Source organism: Blennius ocellaris (assembly GCF_963422515.1).
Source record: "Blennius ocellaris genome assembly, chromosome: 8".
Lineage (NCBI taxonomy): Eukaryota > Metazoa > Chordata > Actinopteri > Blenniiformes > Blenniidae > Blennius > Blennius ocellaris.
Window position 1 is genome coordinate 12,476,339 of NC_137657.1, and position 13,658 is coordinate 12,489,996.

At 42.5% G+C, this 13,658-nt stretch overlaps 2 protein-coding genes across 2 annotated transcripts in view; one reads left to right on the forward strand and one right to left on the reverse strand.

The window, feature by feature from the left end:
• Nucleotides 1-821: 821 nt before the first annotated feature.
• Nucleotides 822-7,701, forward strand: cacng8b (calcium channel, voltage-dependent, gamma subunit 8b; the record flags this gene model as incomplete). Its single annotated transcript, XM_080500346.1, has 4 exons — nucleotides 822-1,044; nucleotides 4,332-4,415; nucleotides 6,250-6,390; nucleotides 6,899-7,701. 4 exons carry the CDS (start codon nucleotides 822-824, stop codon nucleotides 7,699-7,701), a joined length of 1,251 nt encoding a protein of 416 aa, XP_080356472.1.
• Nucleotides 7,702-12,540: 4,839 nt separating this feature from the next.
• The window catches only part of cacng6b (calcium channel, voltage-dependent, gamma subunit 6b), a 9,757-nt gene continuing 8,639 nt past the window's right edge, over nucleotides 12,541-13,658 (reverse strand). The window contains exon 5 of the mRNA XM_080501384.1: nucleotides 12,541-13,658. This exon is cut by the window's right edge and continues 626 nt beyond it. The gene's annotated coding sequence lies outside the window, so the exon portion shown is untranslated.

Sequence of the window (13,658 nt, forward strand, 5' to 3'; positions counted from 1 at the left end):
GTCCGGATTGAAGGGACAGCACGTTCTTCACTGACGGGGAAAAGAAAGATTTCAAAATTGAGTCGAAGGATAGAAACTCGCCGTCAGGTAAGTCTCACTCTGAACATTAATTGTTGTGGGTTTGATCAACGTGAAATGGAAGTTTTTAAAGGAGTACAATACATCTACAGAGGCAATGACATGACGCTGAGCCAACTGTATAACTCACACTTGCCTGGGTCAATGTGACAGGCTCTAAGTGAATTACGCAATGCTATTTGTGTGACAGTATACGTGGATCTATGTAAAAGCTGCACCCACATTACCGCTCTAATAAAGAGAGGTACAAGGTGATCCCATGTTCTGTGTGTGTGTGTGTGTGTGTGTGTGTGTGTGTGTGTGTGTGTGTGTGTGTGTGTGTGTGTGTGTGTGTGTGTGTGTGTGTGTGTGTGTGTGTGTGTGTGTGTGTGTGTGTGTGTGTGTGTGTGTGTGTGTGTGTGTGTGTGCGCGCACGCTCTCATTGTGAGGGGTGAGAACAGTGTCAGGCTCATGAATATGGAGTTGGGGAGGCTGTGATCTGTTGTGCCTCACATCAATTCTGTCTTGTTAGGCGAAGTCAGCAGAGTCATCAAACTCTCCTCCAAGGACACATCACTGAGCCACTTATGCACCTCCCACATCTGCCTCCACCTCGACTCCCACCAGTGCCCCTCACCTCGTCCTGCCCCTCATCATCTCCCCTGCATGTCTGCTGTCTTCTTTCATTAAACCGCATTTTGTCAAACGCACCTCGCTCTCTCGCCCGACAGTAAATACCTGCTTCTTCTTCCTCTTTTTAAGGCATGGTGTGTGAGAAGGGGATTCAGATCCTCCTCACCACCGTGGGGGCATTCGCTGCCTTCGGCCTGATGACGGTGGCAATAGGGACGGATTACTGGCTGTACTCCCGTGCCCTCATCTGCAACAGCACAGCCAACATCACCCAGGATGACCCCCATAATAAGGACAAAAAGGACCCTGGGGCGCTCACCCATTCTGGGCTTTGGAGAATATGCTGCCTGGAAGGTAAAGATGAAGCTTAAGGAGATGTTGAGTGGTTTATGGCTGAGATTTGGACTTTGATGTGGACGCACATGAGAAAAGGCTGCTGTGTTCAAGGTTGTTAGTTTTGGTACAGAGGGTGCAGCATGCAGTTGCCCTCCATCATGTTAGCGTTTTATGTCGATCCAAATGTTGTCAGACAACCTCATCTCACCTTCACAGCCTGTGGGGACTGAGGTTTAGCAGGAAATAAGCATAGATGTTATATTATCGTGATGTTAATAGAGGTGTAGGAGGTGTATACACGAGAGGATAGAGTTGTGTGGAGGCAACGTTAGCACAGCGAGAGCATTGACAGCGGCTAGATGGGCATGAAGAGACATAAATGTGATGCTCACAAGTGAAACCAGATCTGCTGATGGACTGAACTGATGAGTACTGACTGAAACATTAGAGGAGTCCATGACACCACATTCTGACATGTACATCTTTCTGTATTTAGTCTTTGCTCTCACTTCATAGTTCAAATGCGGAGTTTGCATGTTGTCCCCTTGCGTATGCAGGTGTTCTCAGGGTTCTCAGGTTTTCTCCCGCAGTCCAGAAACATGCATTCCAGGTGAATTGATGAACCTGTATTGTCCATAGACAATAACTCCAGCGCCCTGCGAACCAGATCGAGTACTTTTAAAAGATTGGTTTGTTTTTTTACTTCATTACTTTGATAATTTAAAATAAACCAAACTGTAATTTGAATAATTGAGAGGCATCTTTAATGTTTCTGAACTCTTCCCGCCTCTGGTGCTGATTATAGGACGTTGACCTAAATAGGCGTCGAATCAAACCTGTGAGATCCAATTAAAGTTGCTCTTCTCCAAATCCTGCCTCTCTCAGCTTTTCAGTGATAATTGTCTTAAACTGTATGTTCTGTATGTACAGCAGAGTCTTTTTGTGAATGTTGTGAAAACTTTGGGTTGACTTGAGAAGGGATCTAGTGCAGCACCGCTACAATATCAGTGATCAGTATTAGCATTGATGCACGCACATTTCATTTGTATCTGTTCGACCAAGCCGCAGTGACAAGAAAACAGTTTTGCATAATTGCCATGTAATTATATGACACTGAAGCGTAGCCCTCACTTAAAATAATCCATTAATCATTGTCTTTGATTCAGGCTGTATTCGCTTAAAGTCAAGGGCTGAAACAAAAGCCTGTATTCACCCATCAACTTGTCATTGCAAGTGGCAGAAGATACAGAAACTGGCAGCAGCCATCTCTCAATCTTCAGCTTGTCATTGCAACACAAGCTGCTAATTCATTATACATTTCACTGCCTGGCTGACACTCAACAGCAAAGGCTGGGATGGAGTTAACAGGGAAGCAGCTCCAGCCAAAGGGGTGGTGTGAGTTAGCGATCTGCGCCTTTGCTCACATTCAGACCGAGGTGGAAGCTTTTTTTTTTTTTCTGTCCCCCGGAAAACCTCTTGGCTCTCTTTGTGAAGCATCTCCAGCCCATCCTGGGTTTGGTCATTGTACAAAGCTAATTTGTCCTCATCTCTGAGCTTCCTGATAGCAAAGCAGCCAATTAGAGATAAGCTTTAGCCCTTGCAGCTCTGCTGCAGTGCACCCCCACCCACTCCTTCCTTTGCCCCACTCTCTCAGTTCCTCCACTTACCATCCCTCTGCCTCACTCCCCCAAACATTACATTTCATCTCTCACTGATTTCTCCTCGTCTTTGCCTTCTTGTCGCTCCCTCATTCATTCAGCCTTCTCCCCCACATTGTGCTGCAGCAAAGCTGACAGTGTCTTGGCATGGCTTAGAGGTCAAGTATCCTTGATGTCTGTGGAGTATTCAGCCAAGAGAGATGCTCAGTAGTCATGCAGTGATGCAGTGAGGTGTAGCTGGAGTGGAAATGCAGGACATGCTAGCTCTGAAAGATTAATGCCCGCGGGTGGGTGGCACATTATGCTGTGGATAGAGACGTGTCCTGTCCTCCGCTCCCTTGCTGCAGGTTTATCCAAGGTGGGGCTGCTGAAGTAGCTCCCCATGAATGCATTTTCTTATTTGCTTCTGGGATTTTGTTCACTGACTGAACCTGCACACACCACCGAGTGGCCACTTAGAACAACTGTCTTTGAAACGTCGATGTAAGAGGCGAAATTAGCTATAATTACTCAAGGGCTCGTTCAAACTGCTGCACGGAGCTGCCAACTTTTAACTTGAGCTCAGTGAGATTTTGCTTTTTTGGGCGGTGGGATGAGAAGGTCGACTGAGTGTTTAAATGCTTGTCTACTGGTCGAGAAGAAGTAGTGATGAGTATTTCACATAAAAGTAACATACTCAAACCTGCCACACAGCTTAATAAGTTCTTTTAATGTAAAACACAAGAAATTGAGCTAAAAACTGCTGTTTAGTATGAAAGAGTATCACCTCTGCTGCTCCATTTAGTGGGAGCTATTTTAAAAGTAAAACTTTTTTTTTTTTAAAGGGAATACAGTATTTCTTGATGTTCTTTTATATTTTGTTTGACTTTGGGGTCTTTTTGTTTTACACCCAGTTGCGAGTCTCAGAACATTTCTCTATATGTCTTGATTCAAGTATTGTCAGTTCAAACTTTTAAACCTTTTTTCTAGTTAAAACAAATGGAAACATTGCATAGTTTTCATTCTTCTATTGATATGTTTAAGGAAAAAGTGACAAAAATTGGGTTTTTTTAAATGTTCACAGCTCCCTTGAAGCTGGATGAGTGTCTTTGCAGCATCTGAGGATAACAACTGATCCATGTGGACTAACTGATGTGTCGCACCTCTGTACCTCCATGTGTTTCTTCACAGACTAACTTGTGGAAATATAAGACCAGCTCACCCCACGTCTGTCCGTCTCTCCTTCCATCTGTGTCTCATCATCCCATCACTCCATCTTTCTAAATGTCCATGCATCAGCAGCAGTGTCACCATCTTAACTCCGTTCGTCTGTCTGTCTACATGCAAGACCCCGGCGGGTAGTCACCTGTCTGCCACTGTGTCTGCATACTTGTATGTATTTGCATGTGCATGGGAACTGTGTGTATGGGATGTTACTAACAACAGCTGCACTTACAAGCAGAGCCATTAATCATTGTGATGTCCTTCAGTTCTTATACTTCAATTCACAAAAAACTAAAACTAAAAAAAAAAGTTAAAAGACATTTTTTCACACCCATTCATCAGGGGGATATTTACTGTTCTACTTATTAATCCTACTGAAGTGAGTTCATGTGTTCTGTTGAGTCTGGTCACCTTGTTTTGTCTTTGTTTGCTTTTATATCTCAGGAGTGAAGAGAGGAGTGTGTTCTCAGATCAACCACTTCCCCGAGGATGCAGACTTTGACCATGATGGGGCAGAGTACGTCCTACGTAAGTCAATGCCTGTCGTACCAGACGCGGATGATGAAAGGATGGAGTATGTAGAGCAGGGGTGTCCAAGCTGGTGAGCGGACGAGTCGTCCACAAAACTGCTACCCGGGACAACTCGTCCACGCGATTCCGGACAACTTGTCCTCGACAATTTTTTTTTTCAGTATTATTAATTTGAAGGATTGGATTTCAAACAATATTTGACACAATTTGAATTGTGAATTTGAGTGCTTGACACAAAAAAACACAAGATATATCAGTATATTTGACACAAACACATAAACATTGGCAGCTGCCCAGAGGGCAAACTCAAGGGGCCGCACCGTGCACCTGCTCAGATGCGGTCTTTCAAAGTACGGTTTTCACAGATGTATTTCTGAAGGTAACAAGCCGTAAAGTGAAAACGCCGCTTCATCGATGACGGCTTTGAGTGATACATTCAAGTGCTCCTTAACGTGTCGGAAGCCCGCCTTCCGACATATTAACGCGCTGCAGGGCTCGTTACATGATAAACGTGATTAAAATATGATGATAGTCATTGGCAGTTAGAAGTTTTGGGGTGGGGGGGCATTATGTATATGCATATAGAAGATATCATTTATAAGTACAGTAATATGTAAAACTACATTGTACAGGATTTATTTTAGGGCGCTGTCAGTGGACGGGTTGTCCGGGGTTGCAGTTTTGTGGACGAGTTGTCCTAGAATCGTCCAAGCTCGACGCGGGAAGGCCGGCGTCCTGCATGCTTTAGCTCTCTCTCCCAGTTGCAACACACCTGATTGCAATGAAGGGCTCGTTATTGGACGTTTTCACAACTGTGGTGATGACATCGTCATTACCTGCAGGTGTGCTGAAGCAGGAAAGAACGCTAAAGCCTGCAGGTCACCGGCCCTCCGGGGACAGAGCTTGGTGTGGAGGGAGTAGCAAATAAAAAAATTTTAAATAAAGAAATAAACCCTGTAAAGTCTATTTGGTCTTAAACATGGTGTTTTATCGCTTCATCCTCAGATGATAATCTCATCAAGAGCCAGACATGTGACAGTGTGTACAAAGTCAGGGGAGATGGGGCGCCCTAGTTTGTTCTCTGCCCTGCAGTGATGTCTTTCTGCTCCATGATATGCTACATGTGTGCCCGTGCATACATAAAGAAAAGCTTGTTTACAATGTTGCAGAGGCATTTTGCTGGCATTTAGGTGGCATTTTCTCTCTTGTGGCCTAGTTGTCCTAGATGAGAGAGGACTGTTAATGTGTGTGTGTGTGTGTGTGTGTGTGTGTGTGTGTGTGTGTGTGTGTGTGTGTGTGTGTGTGTGTGTGTGTGTGTGTGTGTGTGTGTGCGCCGAGATCTGAGCAATTAATTTCCCCACCAAGCAGTTTGTGTATATTTTTAATGGCACAAACGAAACTATTTTTCTTTAATTTTTGTATTTATTTATGATCTCCAAACCTTGTTGTTAGAGTTATTTAACAAATACCTTGTATTTATATAATATAGCTCTTTATTTAATACTAAGTGCATTAACAGCTTTTGTATGTGAATCAGCCAAAAAAATTCACATTGTTTCATGAGAGTCGCCACTTAAAAATACCTGTAAATACAGTATATCCAGTAAAATTGGCTGTACGTTCGTGATCATTGTACTCTGGCAGATTAAATCCGGTCTCAGACAGATGTTTTCTTGTTGGTTTACTTATCTGAATAGTAGGTTTTCTTTCAGATGTGCCTGGAAGGTTTGCACAGCATTTTAAATGTCATGCTTTGCGCAATGTGTGTAAATTTTATGCTGCTTCCCTGTTCTTGGGTTTGCTATTTACCACTGCTATCTCGTCCGTGTAGGGGTAGTCAGGGCTTCCAACATCTTCCCAATCCTCAGTGCCATCCTGCTGCTGATGGGAGGCGTTTGCATCGCTGCTAGTCGTTTCTATAAGAGCAAAAGGAACATCATCCTCGGGGCAGGAATCCTCTTTGTGGCTGCAGGTAACTGAAGAATAATGCAAGTGCAAATACATTCATATCTGAGTTTGCACGTGAGCATCCGCTAGCGAGAGTGGTGACCTGAATTATTGCGCTTTGTTTCAACCGAGGGGTACAGGTGTGTCAAAGATTATTTACGTGAAAACGTCTTTTTTTTGGTTTTTTTAATCTACTGCACATAAGCTGACCTATATTAAATATTTTTTCTTTTACTAGTTATAATGTTGGCTTGAGTTACTAAAACTATTTGTATTTCATAAAATCATATATTTTTCCGATTGTATTGATCACAGGACATAAGCACAACAAGTTTTCACTACATTTAGAATATTCTACATTATGTGTGATGAATTCCAAAATATGTCATGAAACAAATATCTTTTCAATCGCGATACATTGTAATTTACTTTGATGTTTTCACATGATCGCATGATCTCAACAGTAATTTGTCCATTACGACTCTAATTTTGAGTTATTTTATTCTAAAGGATTAATTTCTCTGCGGTTGCAGGTCTGAGTAACATCATTGGTGTCATCGTTTACATCTCCGCTGCTCTGGGAGACATTTCTCCCAAAAAGGACGAGGACAAGAAATGGCAGTACTCGTACGGGTGGTCCTTTTACTTTGGAGGGCTGTCCTTCATCATGGCTGAGATGGTGGGCGTGCTGGCCGTGAACATCTACATCGAGAAGAACAAGGAGCTCCGCTGCCGCTCTCGCACCGACATTTTCAAAAGCACCACTCACGCCATGCTCCGCCTGCCCAGCTACCGCTTTCGCCGCCGCTCCCGCTCCTCGTCCCGATCCACCGACCCGTCCCGCTCCCGAGACCCCTCGCCCGTAGGGGGGGGCGGGGGGAAGAACTTCGGCCTGCCCCCCTCTGCACTGCTTTCACAGGGCCCCATCTCAGTGTCCACTTTACCAAACCCCCACTCCCGCTCCCACACGGCTCTGGCTGGAGGCGACATCTCCCTCTACACGTTGTCCCGAGACCCCAAACTGGGGGGTTTGCCGCCCATGTACGGAACAGTGGACCGGGCCACGCTCTACCAGCTCCACAACTGCTTCCCAAAGGATGGTGGAGGAGGCGGCGGAGGGGTGATGATGAGTGGTACTCTCCCCTCACTTAAGTCCCACAATCCTTCCAATTCTTCCAACTCCAATGCACCGATGCCCAACTCGGTGGGTTCCGGCCCGCCACCCTTCACCTCATCCACAGTTGACCGGGAGCGAGGGATGGGCACCCTGGACAGGCTGAAGGGAGACAGGGAGAGCAACTCTAACACCCTCAATCGGAAGACGACGCCTGTGTAGACGAAGGGTGTGAGGGAGGGAGGCGAGGAGGAGGAGGAGGAGGAGGAGGAGGAGGAGGAGGGGAGAGATGGAGGAAGGGTCGAGGTGGAGAAGAGAGGATAGACAGGAATGCTGCGTGTGCACAGCTCAGCGGGAAATACAAACACAGGCAGAAAGCGCTATGTGTCTCCCTCCATGTTCACTGTTATTTAGTCTACTCAATCTCACTGAGCAGAAAAAGAAGAGTAATAACAGAGCGATAATAACAACAACAATGAACTGTCACAATAAAACTATTTTGATATTTTAACGTGCTAGAAATGATTTATTTTGTTAATGATCAAACGCAATTAACCTTGGGCTATTCTGAAAATGTCTCACATAATTTTCTTTGTGCAATATTACTGCTAATCTAGCCAGATCATCATTAATGTAAAATTGTTGTTGTGATTATTCTTAGCGTTATTACAGCCTCGCTGTCTTTGCAAACAGTATAGTTTGGAATTAAATTTTCAAATTTCTTTTCTTTTCCACTCTAATTTTAAATCTTTACGACTTTTACTGTGAAATTCTTCCATGCAGAGCCACTGGGACCGTCAGTGCGCTGTGTGTAACTGTGTCGAAGCATGAGTGTGCACAAATATGTGGGAGAATGAAAGCCTGTGTTAATTTTGTTTTCAGCCATCCTGTATTGTGTAATTTTTATTTCTGGTATGAAGTCAGATGTGAATACTGTAAATTGTCTTCCAATATTGACACTGAAAGAAATGCAACAACATGAATGACTGCGACGACTGACCAACGTTATTACCAGTTTTCTATGGGCCTCCGTTAGTCTTATTTCCATTCTAATCAGTGTTAACAGTAGTACTTGTAGCTATAGTCGTGTTGAAGATGTTCGTTCTTGGGCATTAACAGAAACCTCTGACTGGAGGAAGCAGAAAAAAAAGAGACATAGAATAATACATTTGTACAGAATCGGGTAAAGGTTGCTGCCTGAGTAGAAAAAAAAACCGACATTAAAAAAAAACTGAACATCTTTTTCTATGAAAAGTCCCAAAGTGACACATGCAAATCATCATTCACAGTGGCAAAAAAAAAAACTCATGTATATGTGGGAGGGTTTAAAAAAAAAACAACAAAAAAAACAAAAAACAATACAGAGAAGCATTTTTGAAAAGATACATGTACATTGTAATTTACGCTTCCGTATATTTGTAAAGTCTATAGATGATGGGTTTTTTTTGTTCGTTTTTTTGGGGTGGGGGGGGTTGTTTTCTTTTTTTTTCTTCTTTTTCTTCGGGAATCACTGTTCAAACTGCGTTTTGAGCAGGGTGAGTTTGGCAGATGTGTTTTGTTCCCCCTTCCTGGACTCTCGTGAAGAGGACGCATCCCACCAATGCTTCCAACGTCACACTCGGCCCCTCCACCTCCCTTGTATTCGGTCACATGATCAGTGTTCCCTCAACTTTAACCCATCGGTGGTAACAGCCCCATTGCAAAGACGAACCCGTAAACCTCCCCAGTAATTTCTTTTCACTGTGCTTCCCCTGAAACCGCAGACGCCCACCACCCCCCACCCCCAACCACCACACCCTCCAACTCTGAACTGTGACCCGTTTATGTTGATGAGAATGTAAACACATGCAACTTCTCCTCCATTACCACCTCTCATTTCTAAGATGTCCAGAGTGACTGCAGATCCGGGTGGAAACCCCGGACACACCTGCTGCAAGAGACGATGACCGCAGCAAAACAATGACCAGACGCTTCCAGATTATTTACATTTTAATTTCTTTCATTTTGTTTCAGGAAAAAAAAAAAAAGAAAAAAAATGTGATAAAACTGCACACAGATAGCATTTATGTGGGCAATATGAATAGTATGTAGTTGAGAATAGATATATCTAGACAAACGATTATGGTTTATCTAAATGTGTGATAAACTTAAACACTGTATTGCACGAAATTTATATAAAAAAAAAAAAGAAAGAAAAAAAAAAACAATACCAGACCTGTTGACAGACTGCTGTCTTTTGTTGTTTTTTTTTTTGTTGTTGAAATATTATTTATTATGAAGTGAGCCTTACAGTCAGGTCTACATTATATTGACAACATCGAGAGCTACTACGTATTTGAATGTAGCAATTCCATAAGGAAAATACCTGAAATTGATCCCAATGTGATGGAATTCTGCTTTCAACTGCAACTTTAATACGAATGCACAGTTGCTGAAATCCCTCCCATCCATCCAGCCTCCACCTCTCTGTCCAATATGCTGTAAGGGCGTGCGGTCTGGAGCGAACATTGACCGCAATTTACCGGTAATACCTTGGAGTAGAAAAAGCCATCGCACTAACGGGGAGAACACGCAAACATCCTCGCAAGGATTGCTAAACAGTGTCGTGCTAACTCAGGTTACATAGTGGTAAATGTGTATCAATCACACTATGCAAAAATCTGAGCAGATTAATAAATTTTTAGCATTGGAGAAGATCAGAACTGTACTTAAAGAATTATTCCATTACAGCACTGGACAACTATCTATTCAAAAGCTCTCAGATTAATGATAATATTCATTTATCAAATCACATGTGAGTCGAATTCAATGATTTCTGTGCTTGCTGTGGCTACATTATAGACCACGTCATCATGAAATCCGTAAGCTGCACAACACACAGAGGCACCTTTATGTAAATATATCTTGAGTTGCATTGATGTAACTGGAAACTTGGATGGTTTCCAGTTGGGACGGTCTTGTTCCCCAGTTTACAGCCTTCACATGAAAACATGCAGCATCCTCTTGCAGTGTTGCTCTATTGCTGCATTCAGAGTTAAGAAGAGAGAGAAAACTAAGCTTGTCATCACTTATAACACATTTTCATAGAATACGTCTGCATGTTTGCTGTAAAGCTGCTGCAAAAAGCAGCATTTTAATCTATGCTTATGGCTACAAGTTAAAAAAAAAAACAACTACATTTCTTCTTTTCTGGAAACTCTTTGAAACCGAATTCTTTCCATCTGGCTGGGTCCCAGTTGCTGTTTTATATCCCAGAATTGGAGTTTACCAATGGATGGATGGATGGATGATGGATGGAAGGAGAGACGATTGGATCTAAAGTGTTAAGTGACCATTGAGGGATGAAATGAGGTTAATGTTTCAATATTTCACTCACTAATGTAGTGGACAAGGACGTGGAATTAAAACCAACGGCACTAAATTTTCTGAACGTACGCCACCGTGCCACACACACTCAGTCTGTCAACTGTGACCAAGCTCTGCTTTTAGTGGTTACTCAAGCTCAAGGTCTCATAGCAAATTTTTTTTAGTGTGCCGTGAACCGAAAAGGATTTTGACCTCTACTGTCAGACCTGAGGCACTTAATACTTGCAAATATATGGACAGTGCCAGATGGGTGCTATTAGCCAAACAGGATAATGAGAAAATCAAGTTAGAGTCAGTTCAGTGCACTTTTCCTGCACCCGCTACCTGAGTCAGGACTTTATTTATATAATTTTGTCCTGATGGACCCATCTGGTACTTTATGTACATTTTTTGCTTTGAGGATCAGTAAATACTTTCAAGGTCTGATTTGGTGGGTCCAGCCCAGTGGCTCAGTTTGACTTGACCTCAGAGGGATGATGGCTGGCTGGAGGCTGACACCTGGCAGGCCGTCCTCGTACACATCAGATGATAGTTCAGATGCACAAGGGCAGGGGGAAGCAGTATAACATCCTTGACAAGGGTCTTGAGATTCCTCGCAGAGCTCCCAGACTCTGAGGATTAGTTTTCCAATGTGCCTTTCGCTGCTGTTATCATACCTACTTAAAGCCACGATGAGAGATTCAAGGTGCAAGGCTGCCAAAGAAATCCGATTACAGACAAACAACACAACCAACATTCCTGTTCACAGCTTTGATTAATACAACATACGATAATTACTCAATAGACTTTTGGCAATTAATTCATAATGACAACAGCAGGCAGTTTTGTCCGCTTCAGATTTTCAAATAGTCTGCCGGACCTCCATCAACAATTCTTGGAAGCACTTTTCCATTTACAATCATGCAACCGGTGCCTGTGCACCACTTGTCACATAGTCTCAGTAGAACTATTAACAGCTATATATACAACCAGGATAATGTGTCATGTGGATTCAGTTTCTGCACACTGGGTGTTAAAAGCATGTGAGTGTATGTGACTGTGTACAGGTGAGTGTATCCGCCTTTTACACCCCAGGGTGGAGGATGTGAGAACCATTACTGGGATTTTCCTGATCAGTCAGTTGGCCGCATGTGGAGTGAAGAGGTCAGTGGGTGGAGAAGTGGAGAATTGTCACGACCGGCTAACCCCCCACCCCCCCAACCCGGAGACGGCAGAGACAGTGACGCAGTGAGGTCAGGGTTGGAGAAGAAAAGGAGAGAGAGCATGGAGGTATGAGGATGGGCTCAGGGGGACATAGTTGAAATTCAGGGATAAAGTTTCCCAACCTCCACAGTGAAATGCATTGCGGTGAGCTCTGGCCTAATTATAGAGCGGCGGGTCTGGGGGATGGGGACGTTTGGCAGAGAGGTTAGGAGTCACACTGCGAAGGGGTGAAAATGGGTGAATGTCGAATTGGAGGGCAGACAGGGTGCCATGCCAGCAAAACAGGGAGGCCGTTGTTTTATGTCAAATCACTTTAATAATGAGCAAAACTGGTGACACGTACTGTACATGTGTGAGCAAAGCAGAGCAAAGTGTACACTCCTAAAAATAGCAATTTTGTCTGGACGGATAGGGTGAACGTCCGATGACAAAAACAAAGTGTATCTGCTGCAAACAAGCTGAAAATAAAGTGACTGGAGACGACAAGACATATGGAGGCCATTCAGAAAACACACACTTATATTATGTACAGAAATTAACTTATAAAGTGAGTCCATACAATTCTCTGATATACAAAATACACCAGTGTATGATCTGATACACTGAAGCAGCATATACCCAATGCTGGGGAAAAAAAAGAAAAGAAAAAAAACAACAGGTATGGAACAAATCAGAACAGCTAAATCATCTGGTTCATCGAGTATCAAGTGTATTAAAGCTTCAAAATTAAATGCTAATGTACTCAATAACCATTTTCATATGAAAATAGATAGAGGCAACTTTTTTTAATGAGAGCATAAATACAAATCTAATATTTGCAGATGTAATCTGGTCATTCTCTGTCTGCCTTAACAAAAAAAAAATTACCAACAAATATCATGTTGATACAGAAATTCGAAAACTGAATGCATCGTTTTGATCCAGAAACTAGTTATTGGGTTTTCTAGCTGCTAACTATGCATCACATTCTCTCAAGAAGAGCAATATCTTTCATTTTATCTCAGATCACAAGAATGACTTCAAGCCATCTATAATTTTGACAGGAGCTAACAAGAAATGTTTTTTTTTTTTAACTTTCAACAAAATGCTCATAATACATTGGGACAAAAAACATTTTACTTTAATGCAGCAGACAGATTTATCCTTCAAAGACTAACTACAGACTTAAATCAGAGGTTTGATAATTTAGACAGACCGACTGGAGACTTTCTAAAGTCATCCACAAATAAACAATGATTATCTCATTCATTGTTGAATAAAAAATAGTGATTTGGGTTATTTTCTATTAATTTAATCAAGCTGTTCAGTGCCCAAACAAATTGTTAACTAATTTTGGCTCACGTTAACTTATGCATTATTATTTTGTGTAGATCTGAAAAGATAGCTATGGTCCATTAAAGAGGATGTAAAAACAACACATTGTATCATTTAATGATGTGTTTTGTCTTTTTTTTTTTTGGAAGAGATGAGCATCTTGATCAAACAGGCTCCAAAAGTGTTCAAGCAATAACATTTAGTCTCTATTGGTATATCAGTTGAATTGCCAGATTTTTGTGTGGCTGCACAGATGTCAGCATGCTAAAAAGCTAAAAAGCTGAAAAAAAAAAAAA